Source organism: Phanerochaete carnosa (assembly GCF_000300595.1).
Source record: "Phanerochaete carnosa HHB-10118-sp unplaced genomic scaffold PHACAscaffold_1, whole genome shotgun sequence".
Lineage (NCBI taxonomy): Eukaryota > Fungi > Basidiomycota > Agaricomycetes > Polyporales > Phanerochaetaceae > Phanerochaete > Phanerochaete carnosa.
Window position 1 is genome coordinate 3,497,429 of NW_006767628.1, and position 23,900 is coordinate 3,521,328.

Consider the following 23,900-nt stretch of genomic DNA (forward strand, 5'->3'; position numbering starts at 1 on the left):
CCTATACTGCACCAGGGCGGCCCGTACTGTGATGCAATATGTGTCGGCCGCCCTGCCGAGCATGCCGGAGCAGCAGCATCCGTCGTACCTGCATCGGACGACAAAGATGTTGATCCAGGCAGTGCGTTATTTTCCCCGCTCGTAGGACAGATCTTGTATCACTGACATTACCGGCTTGTGATCGCCATGACAGATGGTGGGAGACGGTTATAGCCGCAGATGAAGTCAGGCATAGTCATAGTTTTTCTGGTCATCACAGCACATCTGATGACGATACGAATCATGATGACATTATGAAGATCAGCAGGACGATACTCATGATCCCGACGATGCTTTCCTGCAGACCTGCGCCCCTGTCCACTGTGTGGCGCTGAGCAGACAGACGGCGAGACCTCTCAGCAGCATTATTTGTTCCACATCATATATACACTTGGGACCGCTACATATATCTTTGATATCTGGCGCAGAAGCCTTCTGCACGTCGCGTCCCACTGTGCGAATCTGCGGTGGGCGGTGGGCGCTTGATCCCACCTGAGGCCTGAGACCCGGAGCGAGATTGCTGTCAGGTCAAAATCCGGCTGTTGTGAGACAACAATCGAACGGATTTTGGACCTCAGCTATCTGGACGTTGATCTGCGGGCAATCCCCTGGAAACCTGGTACACGCAATCTCCCGGGGCCCTGTGTAGGCTGCAGCTCGCGCGCACAGCGAAATATTTGGGAGGGACGTCACGGATCCACACCAGGTGAAGTGGGTGGATCGACGCGCCGATGGCTGCCGCCAGGTCAAGTGGACATCGTGAGTGGGCTCCTGCAGCCAAAACTGGTGGCTGTCACATCATCCAGCAAATATGAAAGGGTGACCCACGGGCCCTCCAGTCTTCCACGCCTTTCCCGTTCTTCCTCCCGCCACAGTCATGCCCGTCGACTCTACACGCGCAAACATTCAGGACGCCAAGTGTGTCCTCGTCGTCGGTGCCACCGCCGGCATCGGACGCGCCCTCGCGCTTGCCATCCATGACCTACCGTCCAAGCCAACCGTCATTGTCTCCGGCAGACGGCAGGAACGACTTGACGAGCTCGCCCAGAAGAGCGAGCGTATCAAGACCGCATGCATCGACCTCACGAGTGGTCGCGAGTCTCTTGCCAAGATCGTGGACGAGCTTGTCTCCACTTGCCCCGACGTGAGCACTCAAATCCCTTACGATATGTAAAATAAAATTGAGCAGTCATTCGGATTAGTTGGACGCAATAATCTTGTCGTCTGGTGTCCAGCACATCTTCAACTTTAAGGAACCTGAGAAGTTCGATCTGGATCGTAAGTTTGCAGACACTTGGCACACCCGGAAGTGTTTGACGGTTCCCTCCCAGTCTTTGAGGCAGAATACACTATCAACTATGTATCTCTTGTGACCCTGATTAAATTCCTCTTGCCTCACTTCCTTAAACTCAGCGTGAGTGCAGTCACACGGGGTTTGGGGCTGGCGTACTGCTAACAGGCCTTCGCACGTACAGGAGCAAGGACGTCCTGGCTTCATTATCCCTGTTACGTCAGGTCTCGGAATTGTCCCAGGTCCATGGGTGCCCGCATACTGCGCCGCCAAGGCTGCTATGCACTCCTTCTCCCTGTCTCTGAGCCACCAGCTCAAGGATACTACGGTGCAGGTAATGGAGATCATCCCTCCGTGAGCGAACTCTGCCTGTGAGCTTTATAATCAATGACTAAGATGTCCTATCAGTCTCACAGAGTCTGAGCTGCACGACCGTATGTCTTCGAAAACTATTCGTACTGTTGCAGCTCTCTGACCCGTCTGACAGATCAAGGAACGACACCAAAGCTCAGCAAATTCTGGATGCCCCTTGACAAGTTCACGGAAGAAACTATGACTGGGCTCTGCCGTGGAGACATCCAGATATGCCCTGGCGACGCCAAATCCAAGTGGGAGAAGTTTGAGAACGGTAAGATCGAGATGATGGGATTCAACAAGACTTAGGTACCTTAGGAGACGGTCGCTAGCCTAGCTTGATTCCGGGGTGGCTTCAACGCCTACACACGCGTATGAAACGCATGAAGTGCAGTCTGTGAGGCTTATAATCCAACCAGGTGACGCAGGTGAATTATGGAGATGACTACGGGAGCAACAGTGATAGAAAACGTCTATACCAAAGCACGACAATGAGGAACCCAGGCAATCAGAGCATGAAAGTCAAGGGGTTTTCGATGTAACCCTTGAAGGCAGCCATCCACCTCGCGCCCATAGCGCCATCGACGACGCGGTGGTCGCAGCTGAGAGTGACCTTCATATTGTTTACCACCTTGAAACCTTTCTCCTCCTCGGGCGCCGGAACCAGTGTTGGTGATGTCGTTCCAACAGCAAGAATGCAGGACTGAGGCTGGTTGATGATCGCGGTGAAGTGCGAGATGCCGTACATGCCCAAGTTGGAGATGGTGAAAGTGCCACCCTAATGTAGAAACGCGTTAAGCAACCCGCAACATAGATACAAGCTTTTGAACATACCTGGTACTCCTGTGGCTGCAGCTTGCCATCACGTGCCTTCTTCGCCAGCGCCTTGGTAGTCGACGAGATGTCAGTCAGGCCCCTCGCTCCGACATCCTTCACAATGGGCGTGATGAGACCAGTCGGGGTAGCAACGGCAACCGAAATGTCGGCCTTCTTGTATCTAAGACCAAATGTCAGCGACGCCGCAGGTGGATCTCAAAACCGACTTACTGCCGGATGATCTCGCCTAACCACGCCGAGTTGGCCTCGGGAACGTCCGCCAGCGCACATGCAGTAGCTTTGACAATGAAGTCGTTCACACTGAGCTTGGCAGACTTGTCCTTTTCGCCAAGAGTCTTGTTGAAGACCTCGCGCAACTTGAGCACCTTGTCCATGTTAATGTCAGCGGTGAGGTAGTAGTGCGGGAGCTCCTGCTTCGACTGCGTCAGACGCGAGCCAATAGTGCGACGCATGTTGGACACGGGGATGTCGACGTAATCTGGTGAGGCCGTTGCTGGCTGAGGGAAGCCAGCAGTTGGACCCGCGGCCGCGGCCGCGGAAGGTTGGTACTTCTCGACGTCCTCGCGAAGGATGCGGCCATTAGGGCCAGAGCCCTTGACCTTTGCAAGAGGAATGCCCCGCTCGAGCGCGATCTTCTTGGCAATGGGTGACGCGAAGACGCGATCACCCTGGGGAATCTCTTCCCTGGGTGAAGAGACTTCAGCGTCTTTTGAGAATTTGGCGGGGGTGGTCGGCTCAGTGCTGGTGACCTGAGGGCCCTCCGTCTTCTCCTCCTTCTTGGGTGCAGCGGGCTTGCTTTCAGAGGCAGATTCTGAAGCGAGCTTGTCTGCGCCGGAGATATCATCGCCCTCCTCACCAAGGATAGCGATAGGCGAACCCACGGCAACACCCTTCGTGCCATCCGGAGCCTACGCGAAAGGTCATTCGAGATACAAATAAGATACAGGGCGTTGTACTTGCGATGATCTTGGCGAGGATACCGTCTTCCTGGGACTCTACGTCAATGGTGGCCTTGTCCGTTTCCTGAAATGACGCGGTGAGTTACTGTGGTATGTTTGAATGGTCTTGGACGCACGATCTCAAGGAGGACATCACCCGCGGAGAACGATTCGCCCTCTTTCTTCTTCCATTGGGCAATCCCACCTTCTGTCATCGTCGGACTCATGGCGGGCATGCCGAACTTGAACAAGGCATGCTTCGATGCAGAGACGTGGAAGCCTGCGGTTCATACTGTATCAGAGACGTGTATGATGACGAGATTGAGCACGTACTCCTCTTGAGCACGCTGCGAGCGATAGCAGAGGCCATGGTAGGGGTGGGAGGACCTGGGCGAGGAAAAGAGTGAAGTCGGATGTGGACTGACACCCCAACGGCAATTTCAGGTTGAGCGCAATACGCGTCACGGCAAATCTCGATCCGCTTCTCTCCGACAACTCAATTATTACAGTATTCTCTAAAATCAGAAAATATTTATATCCGTAATTCCTCTCGCTTCATTGCAGCGCGAAATGTCGAGCAAGCTACTGCCAGGCCAGCCCATCCAGATTCCGCGCGGACCAGCACCTCAGTTGGGAGCGGGACGTACTCGCGCGATGGTCAAATCCGAGCGAGTGTAGTCGGCACACCTCAATACGAAGGATCTGTTTGTCTATTTCCCTCTGCTTCTCTGTGGCGACCTCAGTAATAGTCTCTTGTCTGGGGCTCTCGGCTCCCCAGGTGCTCTCAATATCGAAGACTCGGCCAAACCCGCCGGCCCCGAACACTGTCGTGCTCGGTACTATTACGCGTCTTTCCCCGCTGCAAGCGGTCCTCTCCATCACTGTGGTCGACGGGGTGCCGCTTCCCCCTGGCGAGGAGTTTACGGGTGTTATTCGGGTACAAGATGTCCGTGCCACTGAAAAGGACAAGGTCAAGATTGCTGACTGTTTCCGCGGCGGAGACGTCGTAAAGGGACTAGTGGTGAGCGTCCTCCTTTTGAGACACATCATATGCTGGTATCTATCTGTGAACAATGTGCAGATCTCTCTTGGTGATGCTCGTAGCTACTACGTGACGACAGCCCGAAATGACCTGGGAGTGATATTCGCTACAAGCGAAGCAGGTACGTGCTTCGTTACATCGAGTGCGAGGAGTCCTCTCACGTCGCATAAGGAGCCACTATGGAGCCTGTCTCATGGCAGGAAATGCGCTGCCCTAAGACTGGTCGGATAGAAAAGCGGAAGTGTGCAAAACCTGAGGGTCTTTGAGACCACTCACTTGCGAGCATTGTTCTGTGCCCTGGCTGCTCCCTTCGCCTTCTTGTGCTATTGTTGTCATGTGTACCTTAGCCCACGACCACGGCTCCATGTTTCACGATCCTCTGCGCAACAGCCGAGTATTTTACTCGTGCGAAAAAGGCCCTCAGCCCCATTGTGGCACCCAAAGCGCAGAGCGCTTTGAACGCCGTACATGCCTGATATGGCATATCTCGTGGCAACGTCGCGCTCGTAAATGAACCGCACAGGACTCGCACCTGCGCAATCACCCCCACTTCATTCCTCGACTCCAGGCCTTTGAAGCAGCGTCCTGGAGTCATCCCAGAATCTTTAAGATGACGGCCCTCCTTCAGTCGATGGACGCTCTTCGTCTTGGGGAGAAGATAACTGTCACTCTCGATGATCCAAAGTAGCTACTCCAGTCTCGGTCTGGCAGCATACAGTCGGCTAACACATGTCAACCATTTCAGTCATGCTCCGACGGACTGGAAAGCAAGGTATATGGAGGTTGCGGATATGCTGGCAGAGACCAGAGCCGAGCTTGATGACTTCCAGGTATCTAGTAGAGAGCTTGAGGAAGAGCTGGAGAGAGAGTTGGAACGTACGGAGAAGGCGCAGCAAGAGCTCAAGGTGAAAGCCGCCAAGGCAGAGCAGGAGAAGGATGAATGGAAGGTCGGTCGTAAGTCTCACTTTGAGGCTGCAGTTGTTCATCAAAGAGACGGCACTCTAGTCGAAGTTCATGTCGCTGCAAACCACGCACAATACGACTACCACGTCTTTGCAACGTGAGCTTGATACTATTCGCAAAGAGCATCAGCAGTTCAAGATAGAGCTTCGTGAGCTGGAGATGGGCAACGATGACCTGGAGCGGAGCGAACGTGCCATCTCATCCAGCCTCGCTGATGTCGAACAGAAATACGGGAAAGTACTCGAAGAGAAGATTCTCCTTGAACATGAGCTCCTTGATAAAGCTACTGTTGAAGAGGAATTACAGCGCCTCAAGGATGAACTTCGAGGTGCGCAAAGACTTTCTCTCGTATTCAGCCCGAAATTTAGCTGTCGTCGTAGACGCCAACGAGGAAATCAATGTATTGAAAGAGCAGCTTGCTGCGGCTCTGGACCGCGCTCCTGTAGAAATTCCTCCTTCCGTTACGCCTTCAAGGGCTTCTCAACTCCTAGAAGATGGGGAGAGCTTGTCGTCTGCGACTGTACCACCAGAATCCAATCCTACCAACTTCGCACCTTCGACTCCCACCAGGACTCTCCCACCGATCATCACTTCATTGTCTAGAACCACCGAACCACTCGTTTCGTCTTCCGGCCAAGCTACGCTCCTTCACAAGGCAGGCTTCAACCCTTCGTCTGCCAATTCCACTACGCCGTCCAACAATTCTTATTCCTCGGTTGTCCGGTCCAATATGAATGTTACATCGACCGCCATCCGCCCCCCCACCTCTCGTGCACCAACAATACGCCCGCTTACTTCTCGCAATATTTCTTCGAACAGCACATCGTCCACAACTGCCAGTACTAGAAAAGGTGTCCAGATGCTCTCCGAGATGCGCGCGCGAGTGGAAGTCCTTGGACAGAAAATCCATACTCGCGTCCCTCGCATTCGGATGGGAAGTGTTAGCCGTGGTACTGGTTTTCCTTCCCCGAAGGCAGGTCCTTCCTCGATTGCTTCGTCTTCTACGTCCAGTTCGCTACTATCGTTATCGCCGGACAAGCCACCTGCGCCAAAGCCGAAGGCGCAAAGCCTCGATCTCGACAAGAACAAAACTCCAGTAGGCAATACTTCGGGCTGGGTTCTCATCATGGAGGATTCTCCGTCACCGCTCAAAGACAAGGAGAAGCACGTCCGACGGCGCTCAGGCGGCCCGATAGCCCCGTCCTCCTACCGCGCCCTCGCTCTAACATCGGTACCCGCCGTCAGCTCCCCTCCCGAAACTCGCCCTCCGAGCGCCTCATCGCAGGGCCAGATTCCTTCAGGTGTCCGGAGGCCCCATTCGCGGACTTCAGAGGGAAGAAGCAGCGTCAGCACCAATGCCACGTCAAGTACCGTGAGTTCGATAGCGACCCCCGTTTCACGGCCAACAACACCAACATTCCTTCCTATGCCTACCAAATCTCTTCACCCCGGCGGTTTGAAGCGGCCAACGGCCTCCGCTTTGCCTTCATTACCTTCGCCGTCGGTAGGGTTCTCTTCGCCATTCTCCTCGCCATTCTCTTCGCCATCAAGGCGTTCCACTGCGCCTACACGGCCATCTGGGAAGCCTGTTCCTCCTTCTTTGATCCAAAGTCGCATAGCACGCCCTTCCCCCAACAGCCCTAGCCGGAAGCCTCAGAACCCTAATCTCGTTGACTCGGAGTTCAAGTACCGAGCACGAGCCAGCAGTGACATGCTGTTATTTGGCCGATGAACATAACGACACCCGTTCTCGACTGTACTGTGGCAAGGTTATTCTACGCCTGTAAGTTTATCTATGCCTATCTATTGAGAATTACTGACATGAATGTTGGCTGCGCAGGGACGCTGGACGCTTAGCGACTGCACCTTCAAGGATATTGATAATGACTAATGACCGAGTCCGTAATCCCCTGCCAGTTCGCTGACTGCACATTCTTTCACTTTCGCATCCGTATGCCAGTACCTCACACTCGAGCCACCTCATGACTATTGCCACATACTTATGATGATGTGTATTTTCTCTACGATAGACAACCTTCGGAGCAGGCTTAGTTTTTGAGGAGAGCTGAGAGCTCGTAGACCCCCCTTCTCGAGTCCGCCGTGGCTTGCATTATAACCCTTCCGCATACCCCCGCACTAAGTGCTAAATCCTTTACCTTATCGAGTCTTAATGCCCTCCTTCGCTGTTACATAGTCACTTGTTCGTGAGCATGTTTAGTCGATGCAGGCTACCTTTGTGGCGCTGGTATTGGACGCCCGACATATTGCTTTGTACCATCATCTTCGGTCTTCCGGCATTACCGTTTGTCGTCGCTTTCCTCCTCTCTTTCATAGCGGACTGAACACTATGGCCACGCCAAGAGCTAGTTCGAGCTCTGAGCCTTCCCGCTCCCTGAATCGCCAAGTCGTTCTCGAAGAAGATGAGTACACTGAAGCGCTGTCTCACATTATCGCACGAGATTTTTTCCCATCTCTCGTGCATCTCGATGCTACCAATGAATATCTCGATGCACTCCGCAGTGAAGACCCAGATCGGATACATGCAACCGTCCGTCGATTGGAGGACCTGTCCACGCCTCGTCTAGCACGTTACCCATACCAGACACCGGGCGAGACACCCTATGCAGCGGGTCCCTCTGAGACACCGTTGCGCACCCCTCGCGACCGCGATGAGCCTCCACTCAAGAAGCCGAAATACGACACAACCATGAGTCTGGACAGCTTCCAGGCACGCTACACGTCTGAGGACAACTCGAGTTTCACACAAATTTTGGACGACGAGAATCGGAAGCGGAGGGAGAAGTGGGCATGGGCATGGGAGGCGCAGAAGAGGGTAGAGCAGCAACGGGGCAAGATGCTTGAGGGTAGGGAGAGGTTACTAATTGAGGCGCCGGCAGGTACGGGGGTCAGGGAGAAGTTCGTCATTGAGGCACCAAGGCCGGTCGGGTTGATCACAGCTGGGTCCGACACAGATAAGGGGAAGGCGAGGGAGAAGGAAGAAGGAGGCGTAGAAGAAGATGGGGAGGGACCGCAGTTGAAGCAAGTTGCGGTGGTGAAAAAGGCTGAACAAGAGGAGGCTGTGGACGTGATGGCACCAAAGAGAGATACTCGACCGGCTGGTGTTGACGGTTGGGAATTCAAGGTACGTGTTCAAGTCTTTAGTGGCAGGTGTAAGTTCTTACGATAATTAGGCAAGGAATGCTTTGATGTTTCCCCCGGACGCAGACGAATCGCCCTATCACCCCAAGCCTCGACCGGTCACCACCGACGACAAGCCTCCACCACCTAAGATTATCAAGTACGGCAGCACGCGCCTGCCCGAACAAGATGATACACCTTCGCAGTCTATCTCCGCGCCTCCCAGCCCGACGCGTAGTCGGATAGAGGCCGCCATTGCCGGAACACCGTGTAAGCAATTCGCTATTCGTGCTGTACTAGCAATGCACCTTACGCATACTTTTATAGACCGACCTAGGTCGCCTACAGGGAATGTGGATTCTCTGGTTCCATCTATACCCTCGCCGACTCCGTCGCAACTGGGGCCTGACGCAGTCAAACAGCTCATGACATGGGGAACGCTCAACGCAACTCCGCGTGTCCTCTCACAGTCCGACGACCCAGCGGAGGCTGTGGAGATGCCTCCACCCAATGCGTTCCAAATTAAGCCGCCTTCTGCGCGAGAGCAGCTGTCGCATAAACTCTCGAATTCCGCAGCCAAGAGCCTGCGGGCGAAGGCGGAGCTACTAGGCGGTGTCCCTGGTCTGCGCACACCGTCCAGCGTCAGGAGTAATCTCTCGGTAAGGAAGGGCTCGATGCCGCCACCGTCATGGACGCCCAGGAAAGCCGAAGGAGCACTTACACCGGCTGCGCGAAGACTTCTCGATCGAACGACGATGGGTACCGCGGCCTCACGGCGTGCGGACGCTATGAACAGGGCGTCGGGCTGGGAGGGTAGCGGTTCAAAGGCCAGGGAGCAAGACTTGAATCGCGTACGATGGACACCGACACCGAGTCCAGTCAGTAGGAGAGGAGGGTGAACTAGCGCAGTGTGCACATGGGCATCCTTGTCATGGACACAATATAGTACAAGTGAAAAGGAGAACTCGCTATGACCCAGGTTCTGAAATTCGTCGTCGTTTCGCTTGAGGTAGATTGCTATCGTCGCCACCTGGACTTCGCTCTCCCCTAGTCTGACTCCTGGCGGCTGTCTCTGACTTCTCGTCCTTGTCGGTTTGAGACTGCATGATAGAAGCTGAAGGCGCCGACGGCTTCGTTGGTTTCTTCTTGACAAGCACTCCTTTGAGAGATTTCTTAGTGTCCTTCTTGACAGCTGGCGCAGCCGGCTTGGTTTTAGGCGGTGGTGGGGCAACGTCGGTTATGACAGGCGGAGGTTTTGCAGCATTCTCGCGTGCAGCAACCGCCCTGTAGTAAATTAGCTGCGTAATCCAGGCTCCTCGCGAAAACAAGGCGCACTCTCGGAAGTTTTTCAGCTCCTCCCCTTCCAACTCCTTGCGCAGCCGCTCCTCTTCATGTTGCTTTTCGAGAATAGAATCCAGGAAGAGCACCTCATCTTCCTCGAGGGCACGGAACTGATTGCCTACCAAGCATGGTGGCATAAGCGGGACAAATGACATGCGCTGGTTGCACTAACCTAGCTTGTTGCGCTCCTCCCACTCCTCTTGTTTGGCTGCCTGACTTGCATAAGCGTCACGGATGAAACCATGAGGACAAATCCCTCACTCTGTTAGCGGCAAGTTTCTATGAACTGTCAGCCAAGCTCCGGTTATCTCAGATAATGGAAGGCATACTTCAGCCAGACTTCGGCCATCGAAGACATCTTCTGTGGGTTCGGGAGGGGGCTCCTGACCCAGTCTGAGATTGGTTTATTATCTTTGAACGATGTGCCCGAACCCTGCCCGATATACGCACCTGGCATAGGCAGCTTTCCACTGCTCCTGACGTCTCGCCTTTGCCGTGTCCAAATCCGACTGAGACACGAAGCGCGAGCCGACGCCTGCTGTAGACAGCGAGGGGATAGTGTCGTCCATGTTTGTGTAGAATGAGAGGCTAAGTTGAGCGTAAAGAGCAGCGTGGGGAACGCTCCAAATTCACGCTCGCGCAAGAACGCCGCCGAACGCGCCGAACTTAGCCCAGCTCGGGCAGCCGAAAAGCAAATCATATACCCCCAGGACCTGCTCAAGCAGACCCACGTCGCTCCTTTTATTCCACCTCCCACCTCGTCGTCGCGCACCCCTCGGGCATGGCGGCCAATGCCAGCGACGTCGTCTCCCCCCTGTCCGCAGCATCGGCCGCTACATTCCCCAGGTCAAAGTCTACTATCCGTGGCTACCGCGCAAACCAGTCAACCGTCAGAACCGTCGTAACCTCTCCTCGTAAGTAGTGCGCAGCTGCTGCCACCCTTGTATTTCCGCGGCTGACTTGCTCCGCCCAGCGTGGGCTAGAGACGAGCCTCCATCTCCCAGAGACGAACATTCGCCCGGCACAAGTAGAGACCCGCAAGCGACCGATGACCGCCCCCCTGCCCACAGGCCTTCCGATGTTACATCTTATACTTCATCGGTATATGACGATAGCATGGCCGGTCCTTCCCGCTGGTGGGCATTCACGAGACATCGCCCAGAGGATTCTGCAGGCCAATCGCTCACGGCAAACGCTGCCCGACACGGCATGAGCAGACACAGAGACCGGTCATACTCCGTATCCTGGCTGGCTGCCTCACTGTCGCGACGACCCCAAGATGGCGAACCGAACAGTCACGTCAAGGACGAAGAACCGGAGCGCATAGGCACCGACTTTAGGTCCGAGGCCATGTCTGAAGATCGTCTGCATCTAGACCTTCCACCGCCGCCGCAGTCCCCAATAACCCTCGCGCAGACACGGACACCGGGTTGGGAAACGCCCTGGACTCCTAGAGCCCCCGGAGTGACCTGGGACGTTGGCGTCGGCGACAGCGAAGAGAACGGTGGGGAGAAGCTGAGCAAGTGGCAAGGGAGGAAAAAGCGGATAAGGGTGTACATGCTCACAAACACTTATGTTCCTCTGGTGGGATTGAGCACCGAACTGTGCTTGATACCATGAGCTCACATTCCTTGCTAGCTTTTCCGGCTGGTCAACATTGCCTTCACAACCTCTGCACTTGCGATTGCGATCCACATCCGACGAAGCGAGAGCCGTGCTCACATATCTGGCGCGTTGGGATCCTCACCGTATGTCAGCCGATGTACTTTTGTGCTTATACTGACCCGTACGGCCCGTGCAGAACCCTGGTCATAATCTTTGCGCCACTTACGCTCGTGCACGTCATGATAGCTATCTACGTACGTCACGCCGTTGTCGAGAAGAATGTCCCTCGTCTAACCAAGTTCGGAATAGCTTGACTATTTCGGCCGCCCTCTTGGTCTCTGGCGTACTTCAGCCAAGCTTGCTCATACACTTGTTGAAGTCGTCTTCATTTGCGCGTGGTCAGCCGCGCTTGCACTCTCCTTCGATAATTTCTTTACTTCCAGCATACCTTGCGCTTCCCTTTCCAGCATCTCGTGGTACAATCAGCTACCGCGCCCACCGCCACCGCCTATTCCAGGGATAAACGGGTCGACTGGGATCGGAGGCGGGCTCTGCGACAATCAAATTGCGTTGATTAGCCTCGTCGGCGTCGGTTTGATCATGTACTGTTTCAACCTGGTCATCAGCCTCTACCGGATTTTCGAGAAGGTCAAGTACCACCCTATCCACCACTCGCACGGGTAGCGTTGAAGCTGGCAACCGCCCGTTAAGGGAGGTTGGCCAGGCTCGTCACGTTATTTTTCTTGGCCTCTCCATGGCCGTGGTAACTTATCATTGAGCTGCAATCTAAACAACCAAGGACATGACCAGGTTCCCCGTTCTCATCGCAGGCGTTGCTCTTACTTCTCGTCTTCCATCTTCTTCCGATTCCGGGCCCATGATACCTCGTCGTAGCACTGTATTTGTAGATGTAACATTAGACGGCAATCGCACGGCGCTGTTCTATGATTTCCGGTCTGCTGCGTCGGAGGGCGCGATATGCGGGATAGTTATTTTCTGACGAGCTGTAATGCAGTAGCCCGCAGTGCCAAGCGAGCTGTACGCCGAGGGTGAGTACTACGGAGGAAGAAGAGTAGTCCGTCCATTACGCGGGAATAGCTAGCCGTGTCGTCAACCTGTGTAAGGACGCGTGAGTGACTGTGTCTATGCGGCTCACGAAGTAAAGAACCTCGTAATAGCCCGCGGCCCCGCCGGGCCAGGATCTACGAGGGGCGAGGGGGGGGGACGTGGCTATATGAATCAAAGAAGCCACTTACGCACTTGGACACTGCAATATGCGTGGCTGAAGGTGTGGGATCTGCAGCATCTCTTCTCACTCCGCCGCGCCAAGCCAGCGAAACGCCTTGCACGCCCTTTCTGGCGGCAGATCGGACGTTGCGTAAGTGCCGCATGCTTGTCGGACAGAAGCACATAGGTTCTTCCTGGTTTTCCTACGACGGGCTACGGTGACCACGGTGACCTCGGGCGGGATGTCTGTGACCAGAGCGAAGAGCCCGAGACAGCGTCCCGCCATTCTAGAAGGAACACCAAGCACGGTCGTTTGGGAGAGGCACCGCCAGGGCCGAACACGGGTAACGACGAGTTCCCGGTCGACATGGGCCTGACGGCTGCAACTCCGAGCGGCACAACCACAGATGTCAGAGCGGAGAGGTCAGTGTGCGCGCTCCGCGTTGTCCACAGCGCGCGATGTCGGCCACGGGTTGCCACGGGGCGTGACGCTCTGGGGCTTGGACGTCAGAGGCGTCCCGACGGCCCAGAGGCCAGCCCGCCGTCGATGTCGGACAAGGTTCAGCAATCTGCCTTTGTCTGGTAAGGGACCCTGAAGAAGCGCTGTCTGAAGGATCAGCATCACCACGAGTATCTGCCCAGATACAGCCTGCACAAGGTGTATGTTGATATCGATGCATGTTGCTGCACTGCATACGTCGGTGGGTGACAATTCAGCAGCTCGACGGATCAGACTTTGTGGAGTAACGGAAAGCACACCATCCGAGACTGCGGCGGCGAACCGCTCGAAATGAGTTCTGCCAGGCGAATGAAGAATGATTATGATTGCCTGGTCACCCTCGAGGCAGTAGGACGCAGCCCTGACCAGAATGCGTCTCAGGAAAATCCGTCCTGAGCGGATCCTTGCTGGATATGAGCCTAGGAACATGCATGTGGGGTCTGTTACCATCAGTGGAAATCTACTTTGCGAGTTGCTCGGAGGGAGCCAAACGCCTCAGGGCTCAGTTCCTCATGCCGCACAGCCAACGTGCGTTTATCGAGTCCCGACGCCCAAACGTCAACGGTAGGAAAGGGGAGAATTCACAGGCGAGAGAGTAGGCGACGTCACGCTGAGTTGATTCACCGGAGGGTGGGACAGAGCGGGCAAGGTACAAGGGGAGCCTCGTGCGAGCGGTAAGGCTGAAGAAGACAGGTTGGCATGAAGACTTGGTTGCATATTATTAGGATCAGGCACGGCCTTTACATACGTGACGCATCATCCGCTCGCATGAAGGAGTGAGGGAGGGCCTAAAACAAGCCTAGGAGCATAGCCGATGGCTTTGACAGCTCGTCCGACTCCGGTGTGTAGCGTCGACGAGCAAAGGTTACCCAACAGATAGGACCTCTCGATCCTGTGTCGTGAGCAGAGGCGACGGGCAGCGCAGTCGTCTCGTTCCTTGCACAGACAGCAGTCGGAAGGAAACGAGGAGACATCTGGAGGGGCGTCGGGCTGGGCGGTTGAGTTTAGCGGAGGCGGTGGCTGTTCAGATAGTGGAGCGCCCTTTTCGGAAGATTGATGCGTGGAAAACCCCGTGCAACGCCGGAGAAGAGGATAGCACAAAGTTGAGGAATTGCTTCTGCCGAGCTGTTCGGGCCATCGCTCGTCCTGCGTTGTATTTAACAGCCTTCATCTCCCAACCGGAAACCACACACCAACCGTCCCATCTCAGCCACCTCATATACCATCCTCTACTTTGACATGCATGCACAGGCGGCCTGCTCATGGGACCATCTCCCCGTCGAGATCAAGTTCTCGATCGTCGAGCTCCTCGACACCCCGCACGACGTCAAGGCCTTTTCCCGAGTAAGCAAGCAGGCTTACACCCTTGCTGTTCCCGCCCTCTGGAGGGTAAGCACCCGCTCTTCGGTGTACGACCCGACCCCGCACTAACTGCAATTTTTTGCACAGGTTGTTGATCTCACGAGCGTCGAGGCGGTGCATTCCTATCTTGGAAACGTCCCGCCATCCTACCATCGGTACATCCGCCAGCTCTCCATTTGCACCAAATTCGCCGCGACCGGCCCCGCATCCGGATCCGATGACCACACGCTCGTCTCTCAGCAGTGCTCCCAGCTCCTCAGCCAGTGCACACAGCTCGAGCAGCTCACCCTCAACCTCGCAACGTCTCTGGACCAGGCCGTGATCCCCTGCTTCAGCGCTCTCCACGCTTTGCGCGTCCTGTCTATCAACCACTGTGGTGATGAGCAGACGAACCCTCTGTAAGTGTCTTCTGGTGCAGATGCGTAGCAATCGTGGCTGACCAACGGCCGATCATCTGCAGGAGCGAGAGATTGGTTGTCTCCATTGCGGCCTCCGTGCCAAACCTTAAAGAGCTGTCCTTGGACAGGATCTCGCGGTCCGCTCTCCATGCACCCGAGCTCGTCGGTGTCTATCCCTATATTCCCGTGGTCAAGGGCGACGAGTCGATTCCCGCCCACCCTCTTTTGGGCTCGGAGCTGTCGCTTCCGTCGCTACTCCGCTTGCCCACCCTCAAAAAGCTCCGCATCCGTGATACCCACTTGGGAGACCCGAAGTGGGCTGTGACTCCCATCTGCTGTTCTCTGGAGTTCCTTGATCTTGGTAGCTGTTACCATGAGAGCCAGGACTTCAACCGCGTCTGCACGGAGCGCATCGTGGGCAACGTCGGCCAGTCTGTTGACGAGTTTTCACTCAACACTGCCATCTCTGCCGAGACGTACGCCTTCGAGAAGCCGAAGGAGACGCCCCTTAAGAAGCTCAGGAAAATCCACTTGACGCCCCTCTTCCCTGTCGAGAACGTCGTTGACACCCTCACGACGTTGTCCGGCTCTCCCGTCGAAGAGCTGTCCATCCGGTGCCACGAGGACGACGTCGCGGACATGTGTACCGCTCTCCAAGACTTCATGACCCTCTGTGACGAGCGGAAGGAGTCCGAGTTCTACAAGCGCCTCTCGAACATCAAGGTCTCCACCGTCAGCGACATCAACGACTGCGGCGTCCCCTTCGCAGGCGACGGCCAGTCCTTTCTTGCTCCATGCATAGACATCCCCGCCGACCCCTCGGTCGCCATCCCTCGCCTGCAGGAGTATTACGAGAGCATCTGCTCCAGCGACTCCTGCGGCCCTGAGTCGACCTGCTCCGCGTAAGCCGGGGTTGGTCGCCCCACTTGCGCGGGGTGGCAGAATTTACTATAATATTCTGTCGGGGTTTCTCACTATATGATTGGGGAAGGAGTCAGTTCGAGTCACAAGTTCTTGGTGGAATCCGCGCATACTAGTCCGGATGTCCATCGCCATACCCGGATACTGGACTCCCGTGTCTATTATTATTTAACTTTGTTGTATACCAGTGTACTATCATCGGGTTTCTTGCTCTTCCGAGTCCTAATGGGTTTTAGAATTATAGGGAATATTCCTAATACACGTACTCCGTACCGAACGCGTCCGACTTCGTGTGCCACAGCAGCGATAGCTGAGAGGAGTGAGTTGCCACACCAGTGGGAAGCGGAGCGGGGCTCAGAGAGAACAAGACCCTTTTGACCTACGGCAGTCCGCAGCCCAGTACTAGTCGCCTTCATCACGACGTCTGCGACCCGACCATCCCCTGCCGTGTGCACGAGGCGGCCATTAAGATTGTCCTTGTTGGGCATGGCAGATATTAAGTGGATGCGTTTCCAGCTATGCACGGCCTGGCATCCTAGGAGACCCATGTCGCTACAGCCCTCTCATGACGGTCGACGGGTGCGATACAGTCCGCCCCGGTGCAAGTCGGTGGTTCATTGAACTGTCAGAGTTGCCAAATCGGGCCTCGGGTGCGATTTGATGCTTGCTGATGGCGGTCGCCGTTCCCCGCAGGGTGCGAGCTGCTCTCGCGAGCGTAGTTCGTTGCAGACGACGCCGAGGCGGGACGTGCGTCGCCCAGAGGTATGCCCCAGTCAGTCTGCGCTCCGGAGCTTTCTGACATACGAGAACGGTGAAGATGGCTCGTCGCAGAGCAGCGAACACCGCAGAGTACGGACGTTTAGCTCAGCACCAATCATCGCATGTCGTCTGTGCACAGGCAGCTCATGGCAATGCCTATTCTGATTCCAACTTCGACAACTCTGATGGCAGTACGTCTTGTCCACGACAATGACTCTTTTCTGACTGGGATCCTGATATTCACGGCCACAACCGTCAGTCCGACGCCGAGGTCAAGCGGGGGTTCGAGGAGGCGGCACAGTTCCCAAGGACGCTTCACCAACAGGTGACTGTGCGCACGCAGCTCGGATGCAATCATGTCCGCCGAGTCCCTAACGTGCGTGGTCGATGCAATCCAGAAATCATGATATCCTGTAATCAATTTCCGCTGACTGTAGCCAGTTGCTGTACACTCAAGTGGTGTCGGCACCGCAGAAAGCTGCTCCTTGCCATTTCCTGACGCGACAGTTCCTTGTACACCTGTCACTTCGATATGGGCGGCCCTGACTACCGGATACCGCGCCACGCATCGCATACAGGCCATGACTCGAGTGTAGATCCTCTGTTGAGTACCACTTAAAAGGTTGGTTGCAGTCGCCGAGTTTTGCAGCTTTCCTCCTCTTCTAACTACCACATTACCCTCGCATGCAGCTCCGTACGCACCTGACTGTTCTCGACAAGGCTGCTGCTCTCTACTCTTCCCGTCCGGTCTTCAAGGTACCGAAGCTCGCCAAGCCTGACTCGGATGAAGTAGCGGAATGGAGCGTCATCTCCTATGCTCAGTTCCATGCTGACGTCGAGCGTTACGCAAAGTACTGGACGAAGACGCTCTCCAAGGATGGCATAGAGCGTCGGTCCGTCGTGGCATTATGGCACGTCCCTTTCACACTACGTGGCCTTGAAGGTGACTAACTCAATCTCGCAGGCTCGGTGGCATGACATATATCGACGTGTTACACATCTACGGCATCTTCAAGGCGGGCTATATACCCCAACTCTTCTCCCTGCGCTTGCCAAACCCCGATGTGGTCTCCGAACTCTTGCAGAAGGTAGGAGCGCAAGCCCTCGTCTACGACCCGTCGTATGAGTCCGCCACACCGACTTTCTCCGTCCCCGTCTACCAAGCTCTGTTCACGGAGCTACCCGATGTAGAGGACGTTGTCCTCTGCAACGATTTCATACCCACGGACGAGGACATGGCGATGGTGTTCCACACCTCTGGCTCAACCTCTGGCTCGCCGAAGCTTATCCGCTGCACGTACAAATGGCTAGACAACATCGCGGCGAAGATGTACCACACCGCCATCCCCAACGACGAGGCCCGTCAAGACGTAAGCGTGTGGATGGGGTCCATGTGCCACATCGCCCAGACCTGCACCCTCATCGGGTGGCTCCACCATGGCGCATGCGTCGTCCAGCCCACCAAGATCGCCTTTTCTTCCGACGAGCTGGTGGACATGATCACGCGTTGCGGGCTGAACCGCCTCAACCAGTTCGCCTCATTCCTCGCCGGCCATCTCAAGCGCTCGCGGCACAACACCAAGCTGCTCGCTCTCCTCCAGGGGTTGGATGAGGTCGTCTACTCCGGCTTGATGCTGACACCCGAGGAAGAGACTTGGGCGTACAAGAGCGGCATCAAGCTCAGGAACCTCTTTGGCAACACGGAGTGCGGTGCGATGCTCATCTCCATCGGCGGCGACGGTCCCGACGCGCGGTTCCTGCGCCCGATCGAGGGCACGCGCTACGGCTTTTTCCCGCTCGACTCCAACGGCGGCGCGGAGGGCCTCGCGAACGCGAACGCGCAGCTCTTCGAGCTCGTCATCCTCGCCGAGTCCAGCGACTGCCCCGACCCCGCGCTGCGCGCCGCCGACGGCCATTACCACACCGGCGACCTCTTCCAGGCCGCGGGCGCGCCCGGCAGTTGGGTCTTCCGCGGCCGCAACGACGACTGGATCAAGTCCGAGAACTCGCTCCGGTGCGACACGAAGGCGATCGAGGACAACGTGCGCGCGACGTGCGCGGACCTCGTCGCCGAGTGCATCGTCGTCGGCAACGGCCGCCCGTCGCCCGCGCTGTTCGTCGAGGCCAAGGCGGACGCGGCGGCGGCGGAGGCGCTCAAGAAGACGGTCCTCCGCCGCATCCGGCCCTTCCACTCGCGGCGGTACCTCCACGAGCGCGTCATGACGGCCGAGCTCGTCTTCGTCGTCAAGCCCGGGACGCTCCCTCGTACCGCCACCAAGGGCAACATCCGCCGGCGGGAGGTCGAGAGCGCGTTTCAGACGCAGCTGGATGAGGCTTACGGTGTTGGTCGTTAAGACTCACTAAGTGGAGTTGATACCCCGGGTTTTCTATGCTATTACCCCTTGTAATACCGCGCTTCCATCCCTGTTGAAGGACTTTGTATCTTTTAGATATCGTCTCGCATATCCTTAACACTAACAATTCCCTTTCATTTCTTCCCATTCTGGACACTTCAATAGTACTACCCCCTATGTATCCATAGAATTACGCCAAGTGCAAATATGAGCACTATATGTTTTGCACTCTCTGAGCACTTTCTACTGGGAGGATCGGTTCGTCGTCGAACAGCTCCGCGGTGGCCAATCGTTTTCTGGCATCGACGCCCGAACCCCGTTTCGCCATGTTATCGCTGCACTGGAGACACTCAGGTCTACATATCACCCTACGATACTCGTCACGAACTGGGGTCTCACTCCACTCAACAAGAACACTCCCGCCTCAGAGCACGGCCTCTACTTTCGGCAACATCTGTACCCTATGCCTCCCGGATTCGTCGAGACAACTCCTGCCGAGGGGGTGAATCAAGCACCCACGGTGTCGGAATCCCGCCAGGCCTACCCTGGGTCCTCAGCCTTCCAGGCTGAACACCCACGCGGCCAACCACGCGCTCTAGCTACCCTACCTTTGACTCACCATATCACGCTTTTGCGCTATCCCAGCCTTATCGAGCGGACAGGTCAGCAGAATACTGATGCTATATCGAGGAAAGACGATGGTCTCAATCGATTCAAAGGACTAATCAGGACTCCAGGCAACCCTACTACAGCAGAGTTTGTGTTTGCCGTGCACGACTTTGGAGTAACGTTAGAACCCGATGGTATATTTCGACGATGACTAATATCGGTATCTGCGACACCAGTCATATCTGCCTGTCTTGGTCCAAAATTTACATTTTTTGCGCGGGCTTCCTCCCATGTGTCATGCTCGACTACGAGCAGGCCCATCTCGCGATGCTGTATGTGCGGTTCGTCCCAATGATATTTCGGCAGGCTCATGATGGTCGCGGCCACCTGGGAAGAGGACCGAGGACGAAATATGTGGAGATGGCGGAGGGCCTCATCTCGCAAGTTTGCGAAGTCTGTGCCGTCCATCATATGGTCTTCCCCAACGGCGGCAAGGAGCTTCGCGTCAAGGAGTTGGCGAAGACGGCAGATATCGAACGTTTCGTCTGTATCGAGCACCATAGCGGCCTGACCCCACCCCCCTAAGTCGGAGTCCGCATGGCGTTGGGGCAAGATACACGAGACTACAGCGTTAAAGACGAGATGCGTCTTTCCGGAGCCTGAAGGGCCCTGTAGCTCAATCACGCTGCCGTGGCTGAGTAGCGGACGCGCGTTATTTCCAGAGTTAGACTCTATATTCACGTCATCTGCCGCAACTATCAAGAATTAGTGCGACTTGTTTTTTCTTTTCTTTCTTCGAGCGCGGTAGGAAAAGCAGTTGCTCACTGGCGGTTACATCTTCTCTGACAGAGAGAAGCAGCTGAAAATTCTCAAAGTAAAAATCGGGGAATTGAGGTAGACAAAGACCACGCACTGTTTGCATGTCTTCATGTTCTATTTCTGCCAAAAGACTCTGTGCTGTGACCTCCATGAGGCTGGAGAGGACAGGCCGAGGAGGAACCAAATTGGGCGTGCCCAGGGTGATGTTGATGCAAAGCACGTGGCGTCGGTATGGCGCTGGTGTCTTGGGAGGGGAGTGATGTGTGCGCCGTCGTTGTCCTGCATGACAACGGCCAGACCGTTTCGTCTTTCCTCCACGTCCGCATGAGCGTCCCCCTCCTATTTTTCTCTATTTTCCAGCAATTTTCACGAGTTTGACGAAGTGGATCCGCCTGAAACATCCTCCTCGCGCACGGCCGTCATGTCCACCGCCGCCGCCAGGCCGCCCTCGGCGCCGCTCAGACGATCGTCTCCGTCTGTCTCTTCCAACGGCGCGTCTCAGACATCATCGCTCCCGAAGGGCGCGACCGCAAAGGCCGCTGCATCTGCGCGATTATCCACCTCATTGAGCGGACCTGCGCGTAGACAGTCCGTCTCCTTGAAGGGAGCTACTCCACCGCCGCCTGCGTCTCGCGACACGCCCCGCGAGTCTCGGGAATCCCTGAGCGTATCTTTGAAGCATGAGACAGAGGAAAAGGAAAAGGTACGTCTTCTCTGGATGCTGCATCGCACTAAACGCCTTACATGCCCTCTCTATGCCGAAGCTACTCGTGCAACTACAAGACAAAGAGCAAATCATTGCAGCCCTCAGGGCCGAGAACAACAACCTGACCTCAACTTTGAATGCTGCAGAGACACGCGTTTCTGAGCTCTATGCCGACCAAAGCCGCATGGAGGAGGACCTCGCGGCGCGGATCGAAGTAATAGACAAGCTTCGAATCCAAGTCCGTGAGCTTGAGAAGGAGAAGCGTGAGACCCAGAGAAGGTACAACGAGCAGGTGCGCAAGGGTGCCTAGGCTCTTCATTCATAATCCTCACTCGCTATCAGACGGCCACGTTCGAAGCAGAGCGCCAAGCGTTCTATGACAACGAGCAGCATCTCAAGTCTCGCATACTGTCATTGAGCCAGGCTCGCAAATTGAGCAATGCAGTCCCTCCGTCCCCTTCGGCACTCTCAGTCGCCGAGTCTGAGGCAGAGCCAGAGGCCGAGCTAACGCGTTCCGAACCCCAACTCATCGTAAAGCAAGACATGTCGGACCCTCAACAAGAGCCAGCCGAGATGACAGCTCTCAAGCTCGAGTTATCCACTCTGTCGACGTCTCATGCTTCCCTCCAGTCGACAGTTCATCTCCTTCAGACCCAGCTGAATGACCTCACACGAGTCAATCGCGAGCTGCAGGAAGAGAATGAGTCTTACAACATCCTTCTCCGCGAAAAGACCCTCAATGGTCAATTCGACATCCTCAGAATGGGCGGTGTGCGCGATGATCGGCAGACGGAGAGTTCGAGCTCTGAGGAGGATGGCGACCAGGATGCGAACAGTTTCCAGAGCAGAGATACTGGTCGCAGTGTTCTTGACCCCGTCCACGAGCTCGCCGAGGAGCACGAGGAAGAAGAAACACACCATGATGAGCCAGAGCCAGAGCTGGACCCCCAGTTTGGTCAAGTCGACGAGCCTGACGCTGATGTGATTAGCGATGCGAAGAGTCCAAGGAGCAGGCACGGCCGGAGGCGGTCTTCCGTCGCTGCACCTCGCGGAGAGTCGTTGGCCAACTTGCCTATCACTGGTCCTGGCCTCGACTTAGCTGCAGAACTTGGTCGAGCTGAGAACAAGGATATCCTAGACGGCCAGAGTTCGCTAGGCGACAGGGTCGACGCCGACAACAAGGCCCGCAAGCAGAAGAAGCCCGCAGAGTCGCCTCGCAAAGGACGCCCAGCTGTGGACGGCTCTCTTGAACCTTCCGCCTCTGTTCCCGACGACATCGAGTCCCTCAGGAGTGAGGTCAAGAGTCTCAAGGACGCGAACAAGGCTCTTTCGTTGTACGCTTCGAAAATCATCGACCGAATTATCTCGCAAGAGGGTTTCGAACACGTCCTTGCCATCGACTTTGAAAAATCTCCCACTCCTTCTCAACCCACATTCGGTCCTCGTCCGCTTCCAAGCCCGCAGAAGCCCAAAGCGCGCCCGCAATCTGCGATGTTCTCCCGCTCTACCCCGTCTAGTGCGCACACGAGCCCCAACCTTCCGCCCCCAGAACGTCTTACAACGTTCGAGTCTATCAGTGCCGCTAACGCAGCTACTGCACAGAACGATCCTCCGAAGGCAGCGCGGTCAACGCGCGCGTCGAGACGATCGCTCTCTTTCGATTGGTCGACCTTTTCTTTATTTGGCGGTGGTGACAAGAGCGCGGCGAATTCCCCTACGAACTTGCGTCCATTGACTCTCAAAGCTGGCACACCGGTTGTTACCAGCGCGCGGAAACTAGACACCCATGAAGATGAGGAGGACCGCAAGGAGCGCGAGCGGTTGAATGCCACGATGAAGCTTATGGGCATTGAGAAGGTAGCTTCGCCTCCGTCCCCGCTCCCACCAATGTTGAAGAGCTTCTCCACGCCTGGAGATGCCAGTGCTTCGCCTGTAACACCCGTGGCTGCACCTGCTCCCAGCCGCTTTTCCTTCTTCCGTCGCTCATCCTCTATCAACACCCGTTCCGAGACCGCCTCCGTCAGCTCTTCGGGTGGTAATACCCGCCCCCCGTCCACCGGGCCTCATTTGACACAGGAAGTCCTCGAACAAGTTGAGGCCGAGAATACGCTCGCCGCTCTGGACGCCCACGAACGCCACCTGAGCGCCGAGATGGCGAAGGGAGCCGGCAGCGGCTTCACGGAGATCGTACGCCGCAGTGGGGACCGACGCTCCTCTCACCGCAGCGGTAGCGGTAGTACGGTATGGAGCGCGGGCATGAGTAGACATGAGGATGAAGATTAATGGTTTCGCCCTCTTAACTTCTAGACTCGTTATGGCTCTATGGGTAAGTAATCATCATGTTGTATGTACTCGGGATCGGGACTGGTGCCATGGTTGGATTCGGTCCATGTTCTCTCACTCATATGGCGTATGCATATTACGACTAGGTCTGTATCCTGTTGTGTTAACGATTGACTGATATGATCACAGTACGCATCGACATTCGGAACCCCTCGCATTGCTACACTACCATCATACAACCTGGGCTCTCTTGTATACCAGAGTAAATAATCATCTTCGCATTCTAGCATGTATACAGGCAAACTGCTCCTCGCAGAGTTACAGTTGCATGTAGTTGGATGGCTTGAAAGGATTTAGTCTAGATGTCAACGGGGCAATGCAGCGTTGTCCTCTGCGAGTGATGCATCGAAATTTC

The 23,900-nt window shown here is 55.7% G+C and overlaps 10 protein-coding genes across 10 annotated transcripts in view; 8 read left to right on the top strand and 2 right to left on the bottom strand.

Moving 5' to 3' along the window:
• The window catches only part of PHACADRAFT_247643 (uncharacterized protein), a 4,713-nt gene extending 841 nt beyond the window's left edge, over positions 1–3,872 (bottom strand). The window contains exons 1-11 of the mRNA XM_007390562.1: positions 3,793–3,872; positions 3,597–3,739; positions 3,482–3,544; positions 2,732–3,429; positions 2,519–2,681; positions 1,818–2,462; positions 1,739–1,764; positions 1,515–1,684; positions 1,371–1,453; positions 1,242–1,317; positions 685–1,183 (exon numbers count right to left, since the gene is read on the bottom strand). Coding sequence (XP_007390624.1) covers positions 2,193–2,462; positions 2,519–2,681; positions 2,732–3,429; positions 3,482–3,544; positions 3,597–3,739; positions 3,793–3,829 — 1,374 coding nt within the window. The 5' untranslated portion in view covers positions 3,830–3,872 and the 3' untranslated portion in view covers positions 685–1,183; positions 1,242–1,317; positions 1,371–1,453; ... (1 more) ...; positions 1,739–1,764; positions 1,818–2,192. The remainder of the gene's footprint in view (positions 1–684; positions 1,184–1,241; positions 1,318–1,370; positions 1,454–1,514; positions 1,685–1,738; positions 1,765–1,817; positions 2,463–2,518; positions 2,682–2,731; positions 3,430–3,481; positions 3,545–3,596; positions 3,740–3,792) is intronic.
• A 157-nt stretch (positions 3,873–4,029) lies between these two features.
• On the top strand, positions 4,030–4,767 carry PHACADRAFT_156409 (uncharacterized protein; the record flags this gene model as incomplete). The annotated part of the gene is made up of 4 exons (XM_007390563.1): positions 4,030–4,116; positions 4,238–4,480; positions 4,541–4,622; positions 4,673–4,767. 4 exons carry the CDS (start codon positions 4,030–4,032, stop codon positions 4,765–4,767), a joined length of 507 nt encoding a protein of 168 aa, XP_007390625.1.
• Positions 4,768–5,072: 305 nt separating this feature from the next.
• PHACADRAFT_247647 (uncharacterized protein) lies at positions 5,073–7,723 on the top strand. Its single transcript, XM_007390564.1, has 5 exons — positions 5,073–5,185; positions 5,247–5,448; positions 5,507–5,792; positions 5,845–7,247; positions 7,305–7,723. The coding sequence occupies exons 1-4, from the start codon at positions 5,112–5,114 to the stop codon at positions 7,194–7,196; spliced, it is 1,914 nt and encodes a 637-aa protein (XP_007390626.1). The 5' UTR covers positions 5,073–5,111; the 3' UTR covers positions 7,197–7,247; positions 7,305–7,723.
• A 91-nt stretch (positions 7,724–7,814) lies between these two features.
• PHACADRAFT_247648 (uncharacterized protein) lies at positions 7,815–10,479 on the top strand. Its single transcript, XM_007390565.1, has 9 exons — positions 7,815–7,903; positions 7,924–8,606; positions 8,656–8,872; positions 8,930–9,886; positions 9,938–10,061; positions 10,116–10,155; positions 10,205–10,222; positions 10,273–10,336; positions 10,394–10,479. Exons 1-4 carry the CDS (start codon positions 7,885–7,887, stop codon positions 9,499–9,501), a joined length of 1,491 nt encoding a protein of 496 aa, XP_007390627.1. The 5' UTR covers positions 7,815–7,884; the 3' UTR covers positions 9,502–9,886; positions 9,938–10,061; positions 10,116–10,155; positions 10,205–10,222; positions 10,273–10,336; positions 10,394–10,479.
• Positions 10,371–12,889, top strand: PHACADRAFT_204361 (uncharacterized protein). Its single transcript, XM_007390566.1, has 5 exons — positions 10,371–10,857; positions 10,917–11,527; positions 11,582–11,691; positions 11,745–11,802; positions 11,858–12,889. Exons 1-5 carry the CDS (start codon positions 10,725–10,727, stop codon positions 12,230–12,232), a joined length of 1,287 nt encoding a protein of 428 aa, XP_007390628.1. The 5' UTR covers positions 10,371–10,724; the 3' UTR covers positions 12,233–12,889.
• Positions 12,890–14,474: 1,585 nt separating this feature from the next.
• Positions 14,475–16,230, top strand: PHACADRAFT_247651 (uncharacterized protein). Its single transcript, XM_007390567.1, has 3 exons — positions 14,475–14,663; positions 14,724–15,034; positions 15,097–16,230. Exons 1-3 carry the CDS (start codon positions 14,514–14,516, stop codon positions 15,938–15,940), a joined length of 1,305 nt encoding a protein of 434 aa, XP_007390629.1. The 5' UTR covers positions 14,475–14,513; the 3' UTR covers positions 15,941–16,230.
• Positions 16,231–17,398: 1,168 nt separating this feature from the next.
• On the top strand, positions 17,399–19,068 carry PHACADRAFT_156415 (uncharacterized protein; the record flags this gene model as incomplete). Its single annotated transcript, XM_007390568.1, has 2 exons — positions 17,399–17,625; positions 17,679–19,068. The coding sequence occupies 2 exons, from the start codon at positions 17,399–17,401 to the stop codon at positions 19,066–19,068; spliced, it is 1,617 nt and encodes a 538-aa protein (XP_007390630.1).
• A 432-nt stretch (positions 19,069–19,500) lies between these two features.
• PHACADRAFT_247655 (uncharacterized protein) lies at positions 19,501–19,954 on the top strand. The gene has a single exon (XM_007390569.1). It carries the CDS (start codon positions 19,532–19,534, stop codon positions 19,886–19,888), a length of 357 nt encoding a protein of 118 aa, XP_007390631.1. The 5' UTR covers positions 19,501–19,531; the 3' UTR covers positions 19,889–19,954.
• Positions 19,955–20,175: 221 nt separating this feature from the next.
• On the bottom strand, positions 20,176–20,367 carry PHACADRAFT_59666 (uncharacterized protein; the record flags this gene model as incomplete). The annotated part of the gene is made up of 1 exon (XM_007389576.1): positions 20,176–20,367. A coding segment is annotated over one exon (192 nt), but the record flags the coding sequence as incomplete, so codon positions are not given.
• Positions 20,368–20,815: 448 nt separating this feature from the next.
• PHACADRAFT_247656 (uncharacterized protein) overlaps positions 20,816–23,900 on the top strand; it is a 4,986-nt gene continuing 1,901 nt past the window's right edge. The window contains exons 1-3 of the mRNA XM_007390570.1: positions 20,816–21,207; positions 21,263–21,491; positions 21,542–23,899. Of these exons, the coding sequence (XP_007390632.1) occupies positions 20,918–21,207; positions 21,263–21,491; positions 21,542–23,485 (2,463 nt within the window). The 5' untranslated portion in view covers positions 20,816–20,917 and the 3' untranslated portion in view covers positions 23,486–23,899. The remainder of the gene's footprint in view (positions 21,208–21,262; positions 21,492–21,541; position 23,900) is intronic.